We start from the raw sequence: 23,659 nt of genomic DNA on the forward strand, positions 1-23,659 counted from the left end.
GATGGGTGAACAGGGTGTGATCACACATAGAAGGACATTTAGAAAGTTGACATGGCAACATGGGATAGGTCACATAGTGAGAATTACCATGTAAGGAAATATTGTGCCTTGAAATAATGTATAAAACCAGCTCCTGTCTACCAATGTGTAGATGCCTTGCCAGTCTGAGCTCATGTCTCAGTTGCTTACAAGTCTGGGCAGTGACATTATCCTGTTTACTGCTTTTTGATAGTCAGTTTATGGGTCTGTGTGATTAGGTAAAAGAAAGATCCTAGATTTATGAAACAAGTTTGAAAATATAACCACAAGAAATGATAAAATTAAGAGACAAGCTAAAGATCACTGTCTAGGTTTGGAAAGACAGGTGTTTGCTAAGGAAGGTGGGACCCCCCTGAAATGGGAAATGTAAACCCCCTCCCTCCAAATTCTTATAATTTTGAAATTAAGGGAGGTTCTCAGGCAAAGCTGTGGGACCAGGAATAATAGTTCTTTATTAGGGAAGAAAATAAAAATAAAATAAAAATACAGTAATACAAAACAACACTGACAGAGTCAGAATACAACCTGACCCTGTGGGTCAGGGTGCTGGTAGCAGTCCAATTGGAATGGTGGCTGCACTCCTCCTGCAGTGACAGGTGTGGTTCAGTTGAAACAGTGATCCTGTAGAAGGGTCTAGTCTTCCCCTGAAGAGGCAGTTGCGGCGTAGATGAGCCTGGTCTTCCTCTGGGAATCCAGTGGAAAAGGCAACTGCTTCTCCAGGAATCCAGTGGAAAAGCTGTTCTGGTGTCCCAAAATCTCAGATTATATCCAGTTAGGAATTCTTGGCTCCTCCCTCTGGGCAGAGCCTCTCACAATGGAATGATGTAATTTTATCTGTCATGCAGTGACACTCAGTAGCCCACTAACAGGAGATATCTCCCCAGAGGGAGAATTGGTTTGTGGAAAAGAAAAAGAAATCTGCCCAATTAACAGAGGATAACTGCCACACCTCTAACAGATGGCAAATAGAATACACACATTGCCTTGCAATCTAGTACAATCACCTAAATTGCTTGGAGTTATAGTGTGATAATATAAAGCATGTTATATGTTAGTGACTCGTACCTTGGATTTTCAATAGCTGTATTGAATAGAGACTCCTCCTCTCCTCAGCAGTCTGCCAAACAGATTGGGAAGATCAAGTTTGGTATTCCTAACAACTAATTTTCAAGCTGACCTACAAAGCAAATTGAGCTAGAGGGAAAGAACACCACTAATGCTTCTCTTTTTCTTAAAACTTCATGGGCTTTACAAAAGTGGGACAAAACTAATTTAATAAAAATTCTTTGCAAGTCAGCTTCTAAAAGATATCTTAATCTTCTTCCTATGTTCCTTACTTAAACATAGACAAGCACAGCTGCCAAAAAGTTCAGAACACTCATCCAGCAAAGCTCGCTTTGCAACTAGGTCATATGGTTGGACAAAGATCAAAAAAATTAAGTAATCCTTGATGTCTGTTGGCTCAGGTAAATCAAATTTCTGTATAATGTATACATTGTAATAATGTATTGTTGTATTGTGTTTTGATTATCATATTCTCAAGTTCTGTATACCCAAATGTTTAACAAATGGTTTATCCCTGTACCCCCTCTTTCCACTTAGAGCCCTTGTCAGTCTTCCTCGGGTCTCCCCTCCTATTCAGCATACGTGCTGAATCATTCCCTCATCCCCTCCCTGGTGCCTTGTCCATCACCTGGCATTCCATCCCAAAACTCTGGAAGCTTCCACTAAGGGTGTCGAGTGATTGGGAAAGGACCAGGGGTCCCTCCTCTAACCCTCTCTGATATGTTGGTATCCCTGTCCTTTTCCTGAGAACCACCCCCAAAGTTTTCCTTATTGGTTGTTGGGCAATTCCCTCCCCCTTCCCCTCCCCTGTTTATAAGATGTTGTCAAGGCCCTCTCAGGCTCTCATCTGTTGGTTTACCAAGGCAGTTGGTGCTCATACAAGTTTCCAATAAACTTTCTGATTACAAATTCCAGAGGAGAGTCAGCCTCCTTCCTTCGGTGATTGCTGTCCGCCTCTCCTTTGGAGGCTCTCCTGGAAACCTGAGGGAACACACAGGAGTGTGCTCCAGCACTGTCAAGCCTGTCTAGCCCGGTCACTCAGGTGGATCTTGAGTGGACACGACAGCAATATATTACACTGCTCTGCCTCTGACACCCCCAGCCCCATTTGGAATAATTCAACATGAGCTGAGTATGAGTTGACTGTAACTGGGAAGTCTTTCTCCTTTGTTCCCTGTGAGGATATAAGTACATAGCAATAAAGATGCAACAATCAATAAGGATAGTTTACTACCAGATTAAATTGAACCTACAGAATCTCAGTGTGCTTGTATGCAGCCCAGCTGTAGTGAGAAATCAATGGCTTTTTGCTGATTTTGGCCACCACACTCTTCATTAAAATGGAAAAAACTTGTGCAATGGGACTGATTCTCCAATGCAAGCTGATTGGTGGGTTGCAGCTTTGGCAGAAGTCTTGTCATTAACAAGGGTTATACCAGCACATACACTTGGGAAACTGATTAAATTATTAATTCATGTTAATTGTGAATTTTATGTAGTTTTGCAACATAGTCTTGTCATTAACAAGGGTTATACCAACACATACACTTGGGGAACAGATTAAATTATTAATTCATGTTAATTGTGAATTTTATGTAGTTTTGCAACATAGTTGTTGATTATGGAAGCTACCTGATACCTGTCTGAAGCTCAGCTTAGCTCTCAGCACACTGCCTGACTCACACTGTTCTTCAGACAGTGGATGACTGTTCCCTGGAATTACAGAATCACAAAGCCCACGGACAGTGTGTATGGGAGGTTTTATTTTGACTTTTTATATTGAAAACATAACAAATTCCGTAGTCTTTCTCCCACTGTCCTTCAGATCTATGACCACAAACTTTACAGTGTGAGCCAAAGAGAGGGATGTGTGTACAATCGTCTGCTCAGCATTGTACAGTTAAAATGACGGGGACATGAGAATTATTACTTAGATTCTAAGAATTTTTGGTGCAATTGCCACAGATGCCAAGCTGGGGCTGTGCTAGACTTTGTGAAGTGAATAATGTGTCCTAGATTCTGCACGCGTGTCTTTCTCTGCAGCCAGCTGAATCTCATTTTATATGCCTGAATGCAAAAACATATAAAATGAAAATTAAAAAAAAGGAAAATATAAATTATAAAACTAAATCTAAACAGCATTTTTTTGATGTTGTATTTTATCAGGATTTCCATAGTACAAACCATAGGACCAAACCAGTGTGACATCTATGGATCAGGGAACTCTTCCTGGTAGGGAAAAAACCTGACTCTCAAAAAACAAAAGCAGGGATATTTTAGAGACAGGGTAGTTGGCTAGCATCTGGTTTTGGTGTTTTGGTAGCTTACAGTTCTTCAACATAAGAAAGTGATTCAGGTTTTTTGTTTGGTTTTGTTTTGCTTTGCTTGTTTTCTTCGTGGTTTTTGGTTGCGTTTATTTACTTGATTGTTTAGAGGTTTTTGTTGGGTTTTTTAGGGGTATTTTGTTTGGGTTTTTTTAGGGGGTGTGAGGGTACCATTGGTTTTATTGCTGTTGGTTTTCTAACAGAGTATTTTTTCTACCATTAGGCTGTCCTGGGACAATGTTTTATCAAAGAGCCTCAAAAAAGCAAATGACATATCCATTATGATAACCAAATGTGGGAGCAAGTTTCAAGGAAAATTTGAAAAAATGTTTCAAGTTTTATCTGTCAAACTTAAAATTTCAGTAAGAGTAATAGAACAGAGAGCTCATTTTAAATACAGTTGGACAAATAGCCATAACATTGCCAGAAGGGTGTCTATGTAGTGTTTTGCAGTGCTGATCTCCACTTCCCTTGAAGTAATACATAAAGAACAGATGGGTAAGAAAGAGAAAATACACTTCCAAAATGTGGTCAATACCATAACAAAGAGACAATCTAAATTATAGTTAGTGTTTTTATACTTCTACTTGGAAGAAGTGCAAAACAAGAATGTTTTTCTGTTCTGGCTTATTTGCATATTTATTTTGATCCAGAAAAGGAATGTTAGTGTAGTCTATTTTCCCACTTCCCAGAGAAGGAGACCCAGCTAAGGGAAGAACAGAACCTTCTACTCCAAATGTAACTACTTAAAAGGTGTCAGAAGAAAACATATGTGGGACAAACTGCCAATATTTTTTTTTTCCTCCCCAGGAAAAATTAGGCTGCTGTATTTGATTAATACTAAGTTGATTACACATTATGTGTACTAATGAGTATCTTCTTTAAACTCTCAATGTCTCTCGTTCCTCTTTTTGATTGTATTAAATGGTATTGTTGCAGTGCTTGCAAGGTCTTTCTACTTGCGAAGAGATTTGTATTTATTTGGCATTTTGTCACTGTCCATATACACATAATTAATAGCCCTGCAGCAGAGAAAGGTGTAACACCTCCCTAAATGATTTCTTTAAGGTCATGATTGTACAATTTACCTTTCCAATAATAACTTTGAAACAAGAAGATGTCACTTCCAACTGTGTAGCAGCTTCTTTAAAGCTCATCAACTGGACAGTGAAATTGACCTTTAGACAATAAATGCATGTTCAGAACAAAAGGAAAACTCTGTCTGAGATTCCAGCTCCAAGGCATGCAGTTTCCAGCTAAAATATTTCATTTTTTGCTAATGGACAGGGTTTCCTTTCTTGGTCAGGAAAATGAACATTTATGAATTTACAAAAGGGAGAAAGGAACATTTATGAATTTACTGGAGGGGAATCTTCCCTAATGGCACAGTGTGGGGTTTTTCTATCTGCAGGAAAAATTATGAAGGACTCCTTAATTTGTCATTCACATATATTTGACAGTGATACTTAATGAGGTTGGTAGGAAATGCCACCCTTTTCTGAAAGCAGTGTGAAGGAATATTTTGGTTATCTTATTTACCGCATAGCCTTGAAATAACAAGTTAAACAATTAAGTAGAAAGATTATCTTGCTTTAGATATAATTTCAATGCTTTTTCTTTGCTAAAATAAAGTGTCCCGCCTAAATCTTTCACACAATTCCAGTACACATGAACTGATTTTTTTTTTTTTTTACCTTATGGATATATCACTGGCATCAAAACCTTGTCAGAATCCTTTTTCTTTATTGTTTGTCCTGTAGCTGAGAATCAGGATCAATACACTATCTCTGTGAAACTGATTCTACAGTACTGCTCTTTACTGCTGCTGCTGTAAAGATCAGCTTGCAGTCTTTTCAAGGCTTAACTATACTGCTCATAAGTTGGGTGTTTCCATCATACAGTGATCCACATACCAGTGTATATGGATTAAACTATTCCACTTGTTTCCTTTTATATAATGTGGAGTCCTGAATTATCTTTATTTTCACATTTGTATGGCATCCAGTGCTTGAATGGAAAACTCATTAGTAAAGAGAAAAAAAAAAAAAAAAAAAAAAAAAAGGCCAACCAACTAACCAAATGAACAACCAAACCCAAACACAAGGAAATCACCAGATCATGTTTAAATGCTCAATTATTTAACCAGAAGCAACAATTTAGATTAAGAAGCTCTTTATTGTGGGTGAAACTTCACTCATTTTTGCATATCTAAGCATAGTTGCAAAGTGTAATGATGAAGAATTTGGAATAGGCCACTACAGTTTTAGAAACATGCCCGACACGGCCCGACACCGCACTTCAGCCGTGCGCCCATGCGGGGCGGCTAGAAAGGGTGGTTTTAGGGCCGGGTCCAGAGGAGGGGGCAACCGGAGCGGAGGAAGTGCGGAGGCGGTGGGCGGCAGCCGGCGCTGGGAGAGCTGTCCGTGGTGCTGCCGGCGCCGTCCGCCCCGAGCGCTCCGCCCCGACCCGCCCGGCCCCGCCGGGAGGCGGGCACTGAAACCCTGCCCTGGCGCAGAGCTCGCTGTTGCCAGAGGCCTTTGCTTGGCTTGTAACTTTTTTAAGAGAGAAAAAAAAAAAAAAAAAAAGGGGAAAAGAAAATAAAGAGGCGGTTTAGGCGGTGGGGTGGAGACATCGCAGCCGCGATTCGCGTCTCAGTGAAGGCTGTGGGTACCGCTGAGCCCGCTGTCTCTTACTAAGTGACCCTGCCAACTAAACAAGCAGAGAAGGGAGCTCGCAGCTCACCCGAGGAAAGGCAAGGAAGGGCGGCAACCTCCGCCTCCTGCGCCTCGGGTGCCCATGGGTGTCCCGAGAGGGCGAGGAGGCAGCACCGGTGGGACGGGGCCCTGGTGACATTAGGCCCGCGGTATCGGGGCCACTCTCCTTATGTACCGCTCTCGTTAAAGTTTTTTGCTACTTTTGCTCCTCCCCTTCCTCTGCCCCTGCTCCCCTCGTGGCGGTCAGGGACTGGTTTACACGCTGCTGCCCTCAAGAGAGAGACACGGAGAATAAAATAATAGGCGAACATAAAAGATGGAGAGAGAGTCCGCCCGGGAGCCCGGCCCTCTCAGTCGTCGAAGGGCTGCGCAGGTCGCTCCGCCCCGTCAGGGTGAGGCCAGCGGTGACACCGAGAGGAGCCGGGCGGCACCAGCCAGGTGGAGAAAACCAGAGCCGGCAGCCTCCGCCGCTCCTCGCAGGTGGAGGCGGCCTCGGCGAAGCACCGCGCGGGAACCTCTGGGCCGGGGCCGCCGCCGGGGGCTGGGCCTGGCGTTCCCATGGGCAAGGCGCTCCCCGCGGGCCGGGATCGCCGCCAGCCTCGGGCAGCGCGGGCGGCCGAGTGGCGGCTGCGGCGCCGTGCGGGGCGCGGCGGAGCGGGACGCGGCGCGGCGGGCGGGAGGCGCGCTGGCGATGAGCTGGCCGGTGCCGCCGCCCGCGGGGTCCTGCAGCGCCTCAGGGAGCTGCTGGACGGAGCGACCGACTCCAACGCCGCCAACTCCTACGGCAGGACCCCCATCCAGGTAGGGAGACGAACTGTTGGCAGCTCGCGAGGGCAGCGGCCCGCCGTGCCCTGCCCGAGGCGGGCGGCGGCAGCAGTGGACCCTCCGGTACCCCGGAAGCGGCCGCCCCCCGTCACTGTGCTCGGCTGCTCTCGAAGCGGCGTGGCACAAGGGTTCTTCTCGCCTCCCTGGGAAGGAGAAAGTCTTCTCCGGTGACGGCCGCAACAGGGGGATTTTAGTCTTAGCAACCCTTTACTTTATTTGGACCAACTGAGATAGGATGACTCAAATCGGAGAACTTAAGCTCATCTCGCAATAAACGTGCGATAAAATGTATTAAGTCACGTTTGCAGAAATAATCTCCCTTACGTTATGCCTCGTCTTCTGCTTTATATATCTGTATTTTTTGTCTCCTCTCCCGTGAAAAAGAAAAGGATAGTCGGTGGCTCTCACGAACAAAAATACCCGGTCGCGATAGCCTTGCCTAGATGACACTGCAGGTAGACAATGAGCAATCCCTGTGGGGCTCAGTCTGCCCTCATTTTACACTCGCCTGAACGTGTGGGTAGAGGTAGCACCCGGAGGTGTAGAAGAGGTTACCTTTATAAAGGCTGAGTTAGTTTTCGAGGTAATTCTAGCCAGCTTTTTTCTTAAAATTTCAAAATAAAACGAAACTGGAATAATCTGAGAAGCTATATTTAAATTTTGCTGCCAGTGCTTGCGAAACACTCTCTGACTCAAAATGTCAGTGGAGCATTTCACTCGAAATAGGTATTTGTAGCCGTCCTGCAGTGCTTTAGCTTTTGTTTGTTTGTTTGTTTGTTTTCCCAATCTTTGCGGCAGGGACTCATTCCCTTTGCTGAACGAACTGCTGGGTGCGCTAGGGGAAGCGCAGCTAAGAAAACGGCGAGGCCGAACATGTTGGTACTGCCCTGGACACGCGGGTGAGGCAAAAGGTTCATTCCCTCCTGACCGTGAGGGAAGCGCGGGTGCGGCGCCCCAGACACGGTGGGTTCCCTGCATTACGCGTCTCCCCGTGCCAAGGACCCTCTGGAGAAGTGTCACGGATGCGAGCGGAACGACGGCGACCCCCGCAAGCCTCTGCGGCGGCACGGTTCCGCGGGGTCTGGTGCAAAGCGACTTGGGACTTGCCCTGGGTTTTATGGGAGCGCGTCGGGAGAAGGGCGAACGGCGAACCCCTTCCCCCGGCTCGCCTGCTCCGAGCCCACCGACTTCCCAGTCCCGTCGCGGAGCAGCCCCAGTGTGCAGCCACACCCCCCGACCCCGACAGGCACCTCTCTTCCCCACCTGTTCTCTCCTGTCCTCTAGCGTGGGTAAAGGAGAGTTTACCAATGCGACATAACTGCCCCAACGGGTACATGTTCTCCACTGTTCGTTGCACGTCCAGAGCCGATCTCTATGCCTCACCAGGGGATTTTCTTCTCCTTTCCATTGTGGATCTCCGTTCCCTCCGGGCCGAGCGAGAAAGCCGGAGCTCTGCGGTGGGCGCTGACGCTGTCTCTCCCCGCAGGTGATGATGCTGGGCAGCCCGCGGGTGGCCGAGCTGCTGCTGCGGCACGGAGCCGACCCCAACCGCCCCGACCCGCGCACCGGCTGCCTCCCGGCGCACGACGCGGCCCGCTCCGGCTTTCTGGAGACGCTGGCGGCGCTGCACCGGGCCGGGGCGCGCCTCGACCTCCCCGACGGCCGCGGCCGCCTGCCCCTCGACGTGGCGGCGGGGGGCCCGCACGGAGCGGTGAGGCGGTACCTGCGCGCTGATCCGCCCTGTGCCTAACCTCACCCCGGGACACCCCCTCCCCAGACTTATTGCCTGCTCCCGACTCGGAAGACACCAAGTGGAACAGTACTCATACGATGTTGTGAATAACACCGGATGGCGTTTCCCTGCTGGATGCACGAAGGACAGTATTCTTTGCTCATGACCGAATATTATCCTATAGCCCTCTGCAGGCGCCCTTCTTCAAAAAAAGAGTCGAAACACTGAAGAGAATATGAAATATGAAGTAGGAATTATGAAATATGAAGAAAATACTAAATGGGAAAATATTAAATAGCAAATATTGGATATTAAATATAAAGAAAAATCCCCGCAAAGATGTGGTACTATAAACCCTGTTTTGATGGGGCTGCGTCTGGACCTTCTGCTCCCTGGTGACTCCTCATCACACTTGCTAGCCCTCCATCTGAAGAAGATGGGAGAGGCTTCAGCGTCTCACTCTCCCGACGTCTCCCTGTTTGATTTTGCTTAAAGTGATCTAAAGGGGTGCTGAAGCCAATCTGCCTTTCTCTGGCAAAACCGGCTGGACAGATTAGTGCGGGATCAGTGCTTCCTGGTGTGATTGCAGCTTTCGTAAATACCTTATTAAAACCACGTAGCATGCTGTGCATGTCTGTACAGGTATTCCCATTACATCCATAGCTTTCCTTGTGTAGGCTGCAACTATAAGACCTGAAAGGATAAAACAAAGACAAATTTATATCTCTGCAAGCCTGATATGATCCTCAGTTGAAGTACTCGTTGTTTTAACAATTTGCAAGTGACCTTTTCTGAGTTATAGTACTTCTAAAAAATCATATGATCATGAAACCAAGGCAACCATAAACGAAAAATTACAAATTATACATCTGAGCTCCAGTGCTTCCCAAGATGCTTGGAAGTGACACATTTGGTGAAGAAACAAGAAAACCTTTGAAACAGCTCTGCTGCTGGTGGGGGAACGAGGAAGGGGGTATCTATTCATTATATGACAGCCGATATATGTTTCACTGGCTGCTTCGGCGCAGAGGAGTTGGATGTGAGCAACCCCAGGAAAAAGATACAGTGGCAGCAGGCTCTTCCAAGGTGAAAGGAGGTGGCGGGGAGACCCGGCCTCACTGCAGCAAGTCCCCAAGCCCCCAGAGAGGTGTGCTTGAGGGAGTGCACAGACAGCAGCGAGCCGGGCGCTGCGGCAGGGACGGTGCTCCCAGCCGGTGCGAGAAAAGTGGAAGACCCTGCCCCGCTTGCTGGAACCCAGCTGGGGTTGTGATCACACGTCCTGCACCTTAGAAGCTGAGAAAGGGAAGCTAGGCAAAGCAGTGACAAGAGTTCAGGTCTCGTACCCCAGCACTAATCCTGGGCACTTTTCAGAGCTACCTGTAGAAAAGGTGAAAAATATTTATCTTGGTTTTGCATTTCTACTGAGTAGCCAATCCCTAGGTATCTCATATAAAAACATGAAAAATCATGTATATGCCTTTTTTGTAATGTGTTGGAATTTGTTATTTATTATAATGTAATTTCATACAATGCCCGTTTTATAATTATTTCACGTCTGTTGTCATGCTATAAAATATTTAGTTATGTTATTAATGTATATAATGCATCTATGTAATATCTATATAAAATATATATTATACACATATAGAAAATACATATATAAAATGTTATGATCATGCATCAATGTTATATATTCGATTAATAATTATTTTTATATGTAATATGCTTAGTTGCTTAATTATCTTCTTGGTTTAATTGTAACGAAATTATATGAATATAAAACACATACAAAGCATTTATGTTATCTATATTCACACTTTTTCACTACAAGAATACCTAAAACATATATTTTATACATATCTATAAATAGAAAACATTTCACATTATAAAAACATATAATATGTGATTATAACACCTTATTAATTTGCACTGCACTCTGCCCTAGAACATGGCATAGCTGAACCAAGGACACCACTGGGGATGTAGCAGTTAAGTGCCAGCATCCCGTGCCTGTCGGAATCAGAATGGAGCTGCGTCCAGATGTGGAGATGCGGGAAAGCTAGAGCCTGACCACACTCCCTGCAGAACAGTAAGGTTCTATTAAACTGTACTTCCATCCTCAATTGGACCAGTATTCCTGTTTTAAATAATCGTTTTTCCAATAACCAGATTTTATTTCAACTTTGTAGCCTTTCCATTAAGGCTTATGAAACTATAGCAACAAAAATAGTAATATTACATTACTACTTTTATTGTCTATAAAGTTGGCAGGGAAACAACATAAAATTGCTAGGCTGACCGCACCAAATAAACAGAGCATGCCCTCAAAACCCAGCAAGGTTAAATACCTAATTGTTATAAATCTGCCTGATGGAGTAGGTCTGGAGTCCCTTCCCAGGATAGGCCCGTGGTGGGAACTACTCACTCCGTGGAAGGATGAGGATCACCGGTGAGATCCCACTTGACTGTGAAAGCTTCCACAGGCACCTTTTCTTCTGACAGCAGCAGCAGCTCCAGGGCTTGGAGTCCTCCTTGAAAAGAAGAATACTAACAGTTAAAACAAACAGCAGCGGCAATACACTTTACCAAGAAAGTCCTAAAAGCATTATGTTTAAGGCAGCAGGTTACTCGCAATTTTTATTTTTAATATTGCCACTGTAACCGAGCACACGCGCGAGCACACATATGCCGTTCTGCAGCAGGATGTGCACCCTGTGCACGACGAGCCCCGGATCGGCCATGCATTTAGCGTTGGTGGGCATTCGGTTTCTATTGCCAAAGCTTTCGGTCCATCCTCTCACCACTGCTCCGGCACCTGCATCCCACAGCTAGGTAGACATTCATTTCTCTGAATTTTCCTTGCCGGTCGGGAAGCAGTAGTCATGGCAGGGGAGTAGAGGAGGAAAAAACAACGCGGGGAGGGGGAAAAAAAGCTTCTCTCGAAAAGTGCTTTCATTTCGAAATGGCCGATTTTGCTCATCCAGTTTCCCAGGCTTGAAATCGGACTTGAAAAGAAACCATTACAGACTTTTCCTTATCAGCATTGTTGTTAGGTTTACTCCGTGCTTTCTGTTGACATTTCGTCCATCCGAGAGAAGGAGGTTTTTATTGTGGGGGGTGTTGCACATGTTGAATATGGTGTTCACCATCCTTCCCAGGGACTGTCACTCCCCAGCCCAGCGCTTTTCCCGCTGCTTCCTGCGGTCCCCGCAGTGAGCTGCCCCGATCCCTCTCCCAGCCGCCTCTAGCCGTGACCATCCGAGCCGGGCCCCGCCACGCCCCGGGAGGGGGAAGACGCGCCAGCAGAAATGACGCTCTCCCGGTCCATTGCTCTTCTCACGCCTCGCACGGAGGTACCCCGCACCCGGGAGGGGGGCAGCGCAAGCAGAAGAATTCTGGGGGTGGGGAATGGGGCAGGGAGGCAGCAATAACCCTCTCCACCGCCCAGGGATGCTCTGTTCGGCGTCAGAGCTGGCTCAGCACCGGCTGTCGCGGGTCTCGGCTGCTCACCGGCACTTCCTGGAGCCGGATGGGCAAGGGAGTGCCAGCAGGTGGGCAGAGGCTTCTGACCGACCCTCCACTGCTCCCCCGTCCCGCTCCAGAACCTCGTTCTTCAAAAGGAAAGCGAAGAGGTCCGACACCGCGGAGCACGACCGGGGAGAAGGCCCGGGGGCTGGGCGGGGAACCGTTCATTACCCGTTTCGGTGACCGGCGCGGGGAAATAGAGATCCTCTTTCCTTTTCTCTCCCTACTCTTGGCGCCCCCCCCTCCCCCGCTTCGCTACGCAACGCTCCCGCGTCGCGTTCAAATGGCCATGTGACAAGGAAATAGCTACTCGCCCGGGCCAGCACTGGCCCGCGCTTTCAGAGGGGCAGCGATCCGCTAGCCGGCTCTCACGAGAGCCAGCGCGGCGCTCCAGGCCGCCTCAGGCCCCCTTCCCGTCGGGGTTTTCCCGGGAGGAGTGCGGTCTGGGAGCAACTGAACAGCAAGAAAAAACCCCAAACCAAGCGGGAGGCGGTGTGTTTGGAGGGGCAGAGCCGGGGGAGGGCAAGGAGATGTCGTCAAGGCTTTATTTGAAAGCCTCGGAGCGCCCTGCGATTGGCCAGTCCCCACGTCTATCTGGTGGTGGTGCTCTTCCCCGGCGATCTTCCCCCTCCCCATCCCCCGCTGCCAACCTTTCTTCGCCCGCTTTTCGAAGCGGGAGCCATCATCGTGGGAGGAGTTTAGAGCGGGGCGTAGGGGAGGGGTGGGGGAGCGGAGGGGGTGTGAAGTGAAATGGGGAGTCGAAATCAGCTAAACGGAAAAGAAAAAAAAAAAAGAAGAAAAAAAAACGAGAAAGAAAATTCTCTCCAATGAATGGAGGGTGAGAGGGCCGATTCACCGGTGGGGCCCGGCTGGGGAGGCATTTGTAGCGTGACGCGCCCGCGGCTTCCCCGCAGCAATGACCCCTCGGATAAGGTGCACCATCCACTTTAGGCGCGCCCGTAGCCTTCCCCGGGCCTGGGCGCTGGGCTGGCGCATCCTCCGCCGCCTTTTCGGGGCGCTGGGGCGGCGCTGGCCGCGGCGCCTTGCCCTGCAGCTGGTTCTGCGGCGAAGGCGCCGCGGGAGCCCCCGGCCCAGGTAGGACACCGGAGCGAGGCCGCTCGGGGGCGGCGCGGGCGGCCCGACGGGGCGGAGGGAGCGGGGACGGCGGCCCAGCGCTGGTGGCAGCGCCGCGGGGACCCCTCCGCGCCGCATGCTCAGATGGCACCGGGAAACATTAGATTTCTACAGGGTGGGTATTTCTGTGCGGGTATTTTTTTTAATTTTTTTTTTAACGCATAGGAAATGTCCGATGCTTGAAAAGTTACTGTAACTTATTTCTGCCTTGCCTCCCACCTTTTGAGAAGTTTTCTATATCGTTTATTTGTAAAATATAAACCCACTACCCCTTCCCATCCTTTTCAGACAGTTTCTTGCAAACAAGGAAGATAGCTATTGCTCTGAAGAGAGAAAATGGCCACTGCTTCCCGGCCGTGTATTACTTTCCACTCATGCAAACGACAGTGAAATACAGTGGCCTACTTTTCCTTCCCTTACTGTTAAAAAATATGGGAAATAAGGGTCAGAGCAGCCAAGCAGCATCAGAAAGTGTAATTAAAATACACTTGTATTAAAGACCTTGAGAGACATCCGAGGCTCGGGCAGTTTTAGAGACTTTTTCCTTACTGCAGAGTGCAAAACCGGATTGTTGTGGCATTGCTTGTCACACATAAAAACACCAATAATAATTAGACATACAGTAAAGCTAAAGTGAATATTAATTTTGCTGCGAATGTGAAGATTGTTCTGCACAATCCTTATAGAAGGTTATTAGAGCATTACACAACCTCCTCTAATACAGAGCACAGTCTAGAAAGAACAGAGGTGGAAGAGAAGTAGAAATATTTGCTTCAAAATTACCTCAAAAACAGAGACCATTTATTTTATACATATATAAATAGATGTATGAAATTTTTGATCTTTCAAGCCATAGGAGTCAGGGTGTGGAGATAAAGTAATTCAGAGTTTCCCAGTTTCACTCTCTGTTTCTATTGCTTCCAATCCTATTTGAATAAAAAGTGTGGGGCCATACACACAGACACACGCAGATATAAAAACTTTCTGCACATATTTATAAATATATAAATCAGAAACTATAGGCAGTTTTCCTTGTTGCCTTCAAATTGCCTCATTTTTTGCATTTGTAGTGGGCCTCATTTCTTCATTATACACTAAATGGGAGGAAAAGAAACTGTAAACTCTGTCCAACCTGAAATGCATGAATCTCAAAAGCAAACATAAGTATGAGGCTGCTAATCACCTTGAAATAAACTCTGTGTAGCAAGGACAAAAATCCCTCATGGATCCGAAGTGTGGCTATTATTTTCTCACTCTATTTCCACGCTTGCTGTAAATACTGCTACTTTTTTATTCCCTTTCCCTGAGCTTTTAATCAGGGAGAATAAGTTTTTCTAAAATGCCAGTTAGCTCGAGACTGCAAATTGCATTTTGAAGGTCCTGGGATGGAGTGAGACACATGTGTGTGTTAAATTTAATTTTAAAAAAAGTTAAACCACGAAACAAAACAAAAAAACCCTATGAAAAATACAGTATCTGGGGATAGTTTTTAACTGTCTAGGGTAACACAAAATGGAGTTGTGGCTGCCTCATCTCTAGAAGTGTCTGAGACCAGGCAGATGAGGCAGGGCGGTGAGGTGGGATTGGAAGTATTATCTCTGAAGTCCTTTCCAACCCAAAACAATCTGATTGTAAGATATACTCTATGAAGTATTTATTCATTATTACTGCAGTTTCTCTGAGCTATGTTTGAATTTTTGTGTGTGGTTTGGTTTTGGATTATCCTTTGTTCAGGATAATTTTTCGATTTTTTTTTTTAAAGTTCAATAGAAACCCCCATGGCACAACTTCTGAATGACTAAAATTAAGGTGATGAATTTTCCTGGTTTTAACCAATATGTGTAATGAAAATAAATATCTTTACAAATATTCTGACATTTTAAACTGAAGAGAAGAATGATAATGTTAAATTATTTCTGTAAGTGGGTATTGCATAATTTTTAGTGCAACTCGGAACAGCTGTTTCCCCCACTCCCCTTAGAGAGGAGGTTCCAGGCTACTTCCATGAAATCTCTCATTGCACCTCCTATCCCTGCCTCTCTTGTGCACATTTACCTAGCTTTTCACAAGGGAGGAAATTCCAATATTATGTTCTTTATAATTTGTCTCTTTGTAGTATTGAATTAATCCCGGAGCCTATTATCAAAATACTTGTTAGATAAAACGTAAATATTTTGATTTTTTTGTTGTTGCTGTTGAAAGGGTAATACTTGCTGAGCCTTAAAGAGGGCATAAGATGGCTGCTTTTTTTAACTGAAAGTTACCTCTTCCGTCCTTTATGCTCTTATCAAAACATCTCAGAACAATTTGCAGGATTATTGTAGTGTAGTATTAAAATGGATCTGTTTTCAGTGTCAAAGATCTGTATGGTTGAATAATGATTCTAAAATTAAGTAAGAGCAGAAATGTAGGATAGGGACACTGCTTAACATGATTTTCTTTTTCACTCCCTCTCTTAACTATTTACTTTTTTTACTCCTAATTTTTTTTTTTTTTTTTTTTTACTTTTTTACTGCAAAGATATTTTAATGAAAATATCTTTGCAGTAAGGTTTGCTGGGGGTAAAAGGTGGATTCCCCTCCCTTCCCCAAGATACAAGTGCAATACAAGGTTCTTTCTCAAAATACACTAGCATAGGCTGTGTTATTATTACCCTTACTTCAGATATGACTCTGTATTGTTATGTTTTGATTAATTTGAGGTCCTTTCCTGGTACTAGAATTGTATCACATAAGATTTGCTTTTAGAGAGGGAAGAAATCACATTATTTCAATTGCATTACTTAAAATGCTGTGACTTAAAAATGTTCTAGTAATTTGATACTTTTCTAGTAGTTTGATACTTGATTTGGAGTGTCAGTAATGTTGGGACATAATTACGGGACTGCATTTGTTGTTTTACACTATTATCTTTTGACATAATTTAGTGGAGATGGAGATATAGACAGGCCCTCTGATTCGAAGTAACATCTTCATTTATAAATACATTGACATGTGAGTGCGTTTTTCTTTTTAATTTTTTTTCCTTCAGAGAATTACCTAGGTTGGAAAAGTTCTTTAATGTTATTGATTACAACCTATTTTTATGCTTATATACACATAAAAAGATAGGTATTCCTATATTAATACATACAGATGCATAAAATCATAGTATTTCACAGAAAGAAACAGGCAGTGATAACTTGCAACACTGCCACTTCACTACTGATTTGAAATTTTAAGACATGTGGCAGACATAACCAATGAGGTTTTCTCCTTGGATTTATCTCTACGTGGCTATCATTAATGTCAGAGAGCACAAGAAGAACTGGAAGATACTTTGCCTTTAGGGTGGGGGATCATCTTACTTTTTTAGACTTTATAGACTTCTAAAAATTCACTCTTTTAAACACTACTTACTAATTTTTAAATTTTATTTATTTGTTTGTTTTAAACTGCCTATCTGTCCCGAGGGCTGCTTTGCACCATGCATTGTAGAAAAAACACGATGTGGTGGGAGTTCACTACTAGTCCCTGGCAAGAGAGGGTCTTGTCTCAAATTTTGGACCCTGATCTTGCAATGACACTTGCCCCAGAAATTTTGCAAGGGAGGTTCCAAAAGCCACTAAACGAAGACATTTTAGTGAACCTCTGACTTGTATATTCAGGGATAAATCTGTGTTTATTTCTCCATCTGAGGATGCCTCTGCTTTCGGCTAATAGTAAATGTAGACATGAAATCACCGTGTTTCTCTTTTAGCTATGCAGAGCTCTTTGGGGGTTGTATCTGCACAATGGATATTCCTTCTGCGGCGTCGCACCGATCTCCTGAAAATAAAGAAAAAAAAATGAGATTAGGGAACTGACGTTGTGGGGGGGAGGGGGAAAAAAAAAAGACAAAAAAAAAAGAGGAAAACATCACCCTAAAAAAAACACCTTTATTTCCCCTGCTTCTTACAAAGGTCATCCCGGAACTTGGAGTTGGCAGAATAGAGACTTCACGGCGCGGGGCGTGGGTGCGACCACCCGCTCCCACTCGACGGCGCGGGGGGATCGCTTGTGGCGGGGTGGGGGGGAGGGGGTGACAGGCGTGCCTCAGTCGGGGCCTGCAGCGGGGAGACGCTTGGCGCAAAGCCAGGGGGAGGAGCAAGATGCTTGGATTTTGAGGATCTTTCATGGGATTTTGAGGATATTTCATGGCTGCAGGGCGAGATTTTTCTGCCTAGGCTCTGGCTGCGCGGCTGGAGCTGCACCTTTACCCTGCCAGGCTCTCGCCGCGGCTTTCCTGTTCCCGGGAGGCTCTGGCAGGGCCCGGCTGAAGCGAGCCTCTTCTATCCGCTGCCATTAGGTTGGTCGCAGGCTTGCTGCGGGCACGGCTCCCTTCCTCATCCGACCCGCCGGCCCTCGGCAGGCACAGGACGGAGGGATGGACTCCGACCCACCGCTCGGAGGGGCTCGGGCAGGGCAGGATCCCTTTTGGAGACAGAAACCAGAGCCATCACTCGTACAAAGAGTCCCTCTCTGTCCCGGGAAAGTATAAGTCAGTCGTCCCTTCGTCATGTCGTCGATCCGTCTGCGTTAGGTACTCGCGTGCTGCATCCCACCTGTCCCGGTCGAGGCAGCTGCCGTGGACGCTTTGTGCCCGTGGGTCTCCGCCCCGCTTCCCTGCCTTCGCAACCCGCCCGATATGGGGAGAGGCTGGGGGCGCAAGGCTGCCGCCCCCCTCCCCTCTCCCCCATCCCCATCCGCTCTCCGCCACCCCCACCCCCTCTCCCCGCGAGAGCCCCTCGCACTTGAGGCGGGGATGAAACCGGGCTGCCCTCCTGCCGTGTCTGAGGGTCCGGCTGCCGCCACCCTGCGGTCCTTCTGCCGCCCTGCCGGCGCCCCTCGCCCCGGGCGGATGCGCGCACTTTACCTCAGCCGCTGGCAGCCGCGGAGAGGGGGAGCGGACACCGCAGCGCCGCTCCGCTGGAGGGGTGCCCGGAGCGGGAGGGACGGGAGGGGCAGGAGGGGGAGGGGGTGCGAGGGGGCGGTCGCTGCCCCCGAGAAAGGAGCTGGCTCGCAGCGACGGGCGAGATCACAGCCAGGGGAGAGGGAAAGCCAGCGGCGGCCGTGCGCCTCAGGTCGGCGGGGGGGGATGGAGGGGTCCCCCCGGAGCGACGGCGACCGCCTGTGCAGCGCCGCCGCCCGCGGGGACCACGAGGAGGTGAGGAAGCTGCTGCAAGCAGGCGTGGATCCCAACGGGACCAACGCCTTTGGGAGAACCCCGATCCAGGTACGGAATACGCTGGGTGGGGGGCAGGGGGGAAGCTGTGCTCTGCTACGTTGGCGGGGAAGGGTGGGCATTTCATGTTTAGAATGAATTTTTGTCGTTATGATCGGAACCGTACTCCAGCCGCAGCTGTCTGAATTAAAATCTTCACTTAACTAAGTTCAGCCGTCTTGTAAGCACAAAATGGAGTTCAGTGGGGAACCACTGGCAGCAAACGAATTTTTCTAGGGGATACTCAAAAGGAGAAGTGGGACTGCAAAATCCGCTTCCAGATAACCTATCCAGATAGGTCTGGGGAATGATCTGCACTTCGAGCAAATTTCTTGGTTTTTAAAATACAGCCCAAACAGGTCTTTTTTCTCCAGGGAAATCGAAGTGGGGTACTTTTCTAGTATATTCACGAACAAAGAACCTAGAAACTGTGCTGGCAAAAATTGTAACTTGAAACTATTATATATTAGTATATATAGCAACTAGGTAGTCACCTCTTTTTTTCTTTTAGTAGTAGTAATTTTAATATGTTCTATCCATCAATAGCGGCAGTATTTATTAATAGATGTTAGAAGTACCAATATGTAGAGTTGCTTTCCAGGCTGTTTGAGAGTTAGAAGTGTGTTATATTAATCGACATACTTAAATAGACACTTTTAAAATGTTCGTTGAACAATTAATATACTGTGATTTAAGCTAGAGTTAAAATCACAAAATTTTTTTGAGTTGCTATATTCTAGAGATAATATTATTTCTAGAGATATTGAATGATTAACCATGGCTATTTTGTCCTTGCAAAAGCTTTACATGAAAAGTTTTATGTGACAAGTATTTGACATGGGGATTAAATATATTTAATAGTTAACCAGCTAAGCCAAACAGCTATTTTTAGATGAACTTTACATGAAAAATAAAATACTTCTGAAGTGTATTACTCAGAAAGGCTCTCAGAAAGCTATTCGCTTTACTTCTGTTTATGTTCAAATTGCAGATGAAAAGAATCTCTGAACCCTTATAAATTATCTCTTTCCTCATTTCAGGCTAAGTTCTCTTTCACTTGTCAGCAAATTGCAAAATGGCTGACACTCGAATATGTGGACCCTCTTTTTCTTTCTGGAAAATATTAATATCGGAGATTTATATATTCTGACGTTTATAAGTATTTTCACACTTCTCCTATAAGTAAACCCAATTATTTGAAGTGCACAAACCAAAGTCCCGAGAAAGAAATTGATAGAAAAACCTATTGTCTTAATATATTTTTCAAGTTGTTAAGTAGCAATTCATGGCAGTTAAAATTCCACTGAAAATGACCAGGATAGTAAGGGAAGCAAAACTCCATGTACTAATTTATTTTGGTTTTTGGATGATTTTTTTTTTAATTGCGTTTTGTTCAGTTGTGTATGATCAATCGTTGCCGAAAGTTTCTGCTACTAGTAAAAAAGCATAATGTCATTAGGAATTTCCCATTTAGACGGTATCATTCGAAATTTTCCATCAGCTAAGTTTGTGCATTGTTTGTGAGAGCTCAGCAACTGCTCTCACACCTCCGAGAAGAAGACAGAGCTGAGGGAGAAAAAAAAAATAGAAAAAGCATATTGGTCCGAAACTCAGGAGGGTAAAGATCGAAAAGATGCACGCCGAATACCAAAAGGAGCCACACCCAGCTGCATTGCCCCATTGCTGTGCTGATCGTTGATAATGCATTCTAAGTGACAGCAATCTTAATGCAATATCCCTCAGGTCCTTTGCTGTCACAAAATACACGGTGTGTATATATAGTATACAAGTATTTACAAACTCTTCATAGGTGTAAATATATTAAATGCATTTTTAATATATGTGTGTGTCTAAATATATTCGTAATATGGACTTATGCACTATTTATTATATAATTATATAAATGGCATCTGTATTGTGTGTACATATCTGTACACACACAGAGCTGCATCTGTACCTGCGTGTAAATGTGTGTGTACATATATATGCTTATACACACACCACAAGTACCATTTATACCATGGTGTATATAAATTACATAAATGTGAAGCAGAACATATGCATTTGTTGTACCTAGCGGGAAACCACCAGCTAATATTTTTAATTTATTATCTAATCATAGTCTATTTCGAGTTGGAAGGGATCCGTACGGATAATCGCAAACGGCTGTCACAACGTATGCAGGTCATGACTACAGGAAGCCGACCTAGCAGAATTACTCCTCGAAGGAGAAGTCAGTCCGGTCGCCGCCAGCCCCGGCTGGCCCCCGGGTTCTCCGCGGAAGCGGGGCCCGTCGGTGCTCGGGGCGGGCGGGCGCTGACGCTGTCTCTCCCCGCAGGTGATGATGCTGGGCAGCCCGCGGGTGGCCGAGCTGCTGCTGCGGCACGGAGCCGACCCCAACCGCCCCGACCCGCGCACCGGCTGCCTCCCGGCGCACGACGCGGCCCGCTCCGGCTTTCTGGAGACGCTGGCGGCGCTGCACCGGGCCGGGGCGCGCCTCGACCTCCCCGACGGCCGCGGCCGCCTGCCCCTCGACGTGGCGGCGGGGGGCCCGCACGGAGCGGTGAGGCGGTACCTGCGCGACCCTCCGGCTTTTCTGGGAGCCGGGGGGGTCGCCGAGAAGCCTGCTCCATGACCCGCTCCCGGCCGTCCATCCCGCCGCTCTTCCTGTGCGTCCCGGGCACTCCGGCTCCCGCTCCTGCAAGACACGTGCTGAGATTTTCTCAGTTTCCTGAGAAAAAGGAAAAATTCCAAAACACAATCAAGATTAGCACTCCTGCTTCTCCGTCTCATGCTCTCCGGAGGGCAGAGCACAAGCGCCAGACGGCTTTTTTGCGCTTTAGCGGGGGGAAAAATATTTAATATTCGCCTTTTCCTCTTTTTGTTTGTTTACAATAAAGCTGCTTAGAAGTGAGAACGCTACTGGCTTGCTCACTGCCCTGCAAGGCTTTGTATTTTAGTTGTTCCTTGAGTTCCTTTTATGTAGTTGCTCTTCCAAATAGTGGACATTTTAGCCATATAATTCACAAATTTAGTTTAACCCCAGAGTTTCTCCCCTCACCAGCTGATGCAACATAAAGTTTTAACACCAAGATGTAGCAGTGATTTAATGGTAACAATTTTAACGCTGCTCAGCATTACAGTTGAAGAACTACAAACATTTTGTGTAGCTGTATTTATGGAAATTTCTGTGAGAAAACAACTGTCAATCAATTGGTTATTGCATCGTTTTTTGCATTTGGAGACCACAGTGCTCAGAAGATATGGACAAAGAGCTTCTTATTTTTAAGACGGCTTTCTGGGTCTCTATATTTGGAAACAACAACAAATTAACGAGTTTGGTCATAAATCTGGATTTTTGCATACTTTTTGGTTTCTGTTTTTCCTGCGTAATTTCTATCATCTACCTGCTGTTCATGCCACTTATGTATGAATAAATACCTGATATTATTCTATAATAAAACATAAAAAAGATTGGCTTAAAAATAATTCACTCCTCGTATTCGAGTATTTAATGGTTCTGCATGCAGGACTACTTAGTTGGGTGGTGTTATTTATTTCAACTTTGTTAGTCGCTTTCAATTTTTGAGTGTGTGTCTGCATAAATAAACACACACAGCACAATAACAATAACCAGGACTTTTCCCAGATATGCATTATTTAAGCACATAGACATAAAGTTTAAAATAGCCAAATAGTTTATTTTCTTATTGAAAATAACACTTAAAGTACAAAAAAGAAAGCTCACCTGTAGTTTGTACCTCCTTTGCATTCATGATCTATTTTTAGAAATGGGAGCGGCAGGGATGGGGAATCATTCCTCTCTCTCAAAAACAAACAACAAAGCAAAGCAAAGCAAAACAAAACCAAACCCAAAAACAAACAAAAAATCCAAACAAACAAAACCCCCCCAAAACCCCAAACCAAACAAACAACCCAAACAACAACGTTGTTTCTTAGCTCTTTGAGGGACATACGGAGAGCGAGCCCATCACAGAGCATGTTGGATGTTTGGCGTCTGGGCGCAAACTCATCTGGGGCAGGGCGGGTGGGACAAGTCGGACCCTATGATGCTGGTCGCCCCCTTTCCAACTCAGAGTAGCCTGTAATTCTGAGAAGGAGCTTTTAGTTTTCTCTCCCGACCCTCCAGGCGGGCAGGAGCCCAGCTCAGCCTCTCGAGCTGGGGTCTGAGGACAGGTGCTTGGCAGAGCTCGGCTGGCACGGCGGCAGCGCATCCATTCACACATCATTCATTCACATCGCGCATCCATTCACACACCGGCCCTCCTGCCTGCAGGCTGTCCATGCCGTGGGAAGGAAGCCCAGAGCTCCGGGAAGTCCCCTCCGAAACATGGCAGGGGGAGTGGCACTCACACCGGGATGCCCACAGGATTTTCACCAGCCTCTCCCTCCTCGGGAAAGCTGTGCCAAAAGAGTGTAACCTCCCCAGAGGCTTTGGCCTCAGAGCTGCCAAAGCCCAGAACTTCCTTGGGAAGTTGCCTGAAGGGGATGGAAAGTTCTAGGCATGGAGTTATGTATGGTGATTTCAGAGCTGGTGAAAATCTAGTTCATTCTTTGGACAAGGAGCCAGCAGTGCTGTGAGCTACAAAAACCACACCTCAATTGCATGTGAATGCCAGCATGTGGATGCCTGAAATAATTTGACAGGATATTTTCAATTGCGGTGTCCTCTGTCAAACTTTAATAAAATACCTTCAGGCATAATGGCACTTAGAAAAGCAGAGTTTGCTATTACACACTACAAAAAATTACTCTTTCAGAACATGACTCCCAAGCTTTAAAACAGGCAACATCCCCTCCAATTCACCCAGATTTATTGTGTCTACAGGCTTTAAATCCTGTGTTCAAAATCTTCGAAAACTTCAGGGAAAAAAAGGAAAAATAGAAACTGTTTTAGAAAAGGAAGTTATCATCCCACCTAGCCTGGAACAAAAGCGTGGAAATAACATTAACTTCATTGCCTACTTACACAGAATAATAAGCCTCATGTGCTTTAAATCTCAGGAAGAAAATGTAAATGTTCAGACCTGTTACAGAAG

The 23,659-nt window shown here is 46.0% G+C and overlaps 2 protein-coding genes and 1 long non-coding RNA gene across 6 annotated transcripts; 2 read left to right on the forward strand and 1 right to left on the reverse strand.

Annotated features, from left to right (window-relative positions):
• The first annotated feature begins 6,026 nt into the window (after positions 1-6,026).
• On the forward strand, positions 6,027-11,742 carry LOC100217918 (cyclin-dependent kinase 4 inhibitor B-like). 4 transcript variants are annotated; one of them, XR_012052774.1, is made up of 5 exons: positions 6,027-6,943; positions 7,766-7,866; positions 8,454-10,087; positions 10,645-10,788; positions 11,079-11,742. XR_012052774.1 is itself a non-coding variant. In XM_030257736.4 (3 exons), exons 1-3 carry the CDS (start codon positions 6,459-6,461, stop codon positions 8,699-8,701), a joined length of 834 nt encoding a protein of 277 aa, XP_030113596.1. In that variant the 5' UTR covers positions 6,027-6,458; the 3' UTR covers positions 8,702-10,494. The 4 variants fall into 4 exon arrangements, 2 of the variants coding, with proteins under 2 accessions (XP_030113596.1, XP_072777899.1); XR_005978093.2 differs by having other exon boundaries at positions 10,645-11,742; XM_030257736.4 differs by lacking the exons at positions 10,645-10,788; positions 11,079-11,742 and having other exon boundaries at positions 8,454-10,494.
• Positions 10,198-12,858, reverse strand: LOC140681698 (uncharacterized). The gene is made up of 2 exons (XR_012052775.1): positions 12,396-12,858; positions 10,198-11,230 (listed from the first exon to the last, which is right to left on the reverse strand). It is a non-coding gene; the product is annotated as an uncharacterized lncRNA (long non-coding RNA).
• Positions 12,859-17,413: 4,555 nt separating this feature from the next.
• LOC100218902 (uncharacterized) lies at positions 17,414-22,088 on the forward strand. The gene is made up of 2 exons (XM_002194802.7): positions 17,414-18,611; positions 20,938-22,088. Exons 1-2 carry the CDS (start codon positions 18,024-18,026, stop codon positions 21,232-21,234), a joined length of 885 nt encoding a protein of 294 aa, XP_002194838.2. The 5' UTR covers positions 17,414-18,023; the 3' UTR covers positions 21,235-22,088.
• The last annotated feature ends 1,571 nt before the right edge of the window (positions 22,089-23,659 follow it).

The sequence above is a fragment of the Taeniopygia guttata genome, chromosome Z, assembly GCF_048771995.1.
Source record: "Taeniopygia guttata chromosome Z, bTaeGut7.mat, whole genome shotgun sequence".
Classification (NCBI taxonomy): domain Eukaryota; kingdom Metazoa; phylum Chordata; class Aves; order Passeriformes; family Estrildidae; genus Taeniopygia; species Taeniopygia guttata.

Bases quoted from the DNA above. Each gene is read 5' to 3' on its own strand.
- LOC100217918 (XM_030257736.4), top strand. From the start codon at position 6,459: ATGGAGAGAGAGTCCGCCCGGGAGCCCGGCCCTCTCAGTCGTCGAAGG. The intron at 6,944-7,765 runs GTAGGGAGACGA...TCTTTGCGGCAG, and splicing joins ACGGCAGGACCCCCATCCAG to GGACTCATTCCCTTTGCTGA. The intron at 7,867-8,453 runs GTGAGGCAAAAG...CTCTCCCCGCAG, and splicing joins GTACTGCCCTGGACACGCGG to GTGATGATGCTGGGCAGCCC.
- LOC100218902 (XM_002194802.7), top strand. From the start codon at position 18,024: ATGGGGAGAGGCTGGGGGCGCAAGGCTGCCGCCCCCCTCCCCTCTCCC. The intron at 18,612-20,937 runs GTACGGAATACG...CTCTCCCCGCAG, and splicing joins TTGGGAGAACCCCGATCCAG to GTGATGATGCTGGGCAGCCC.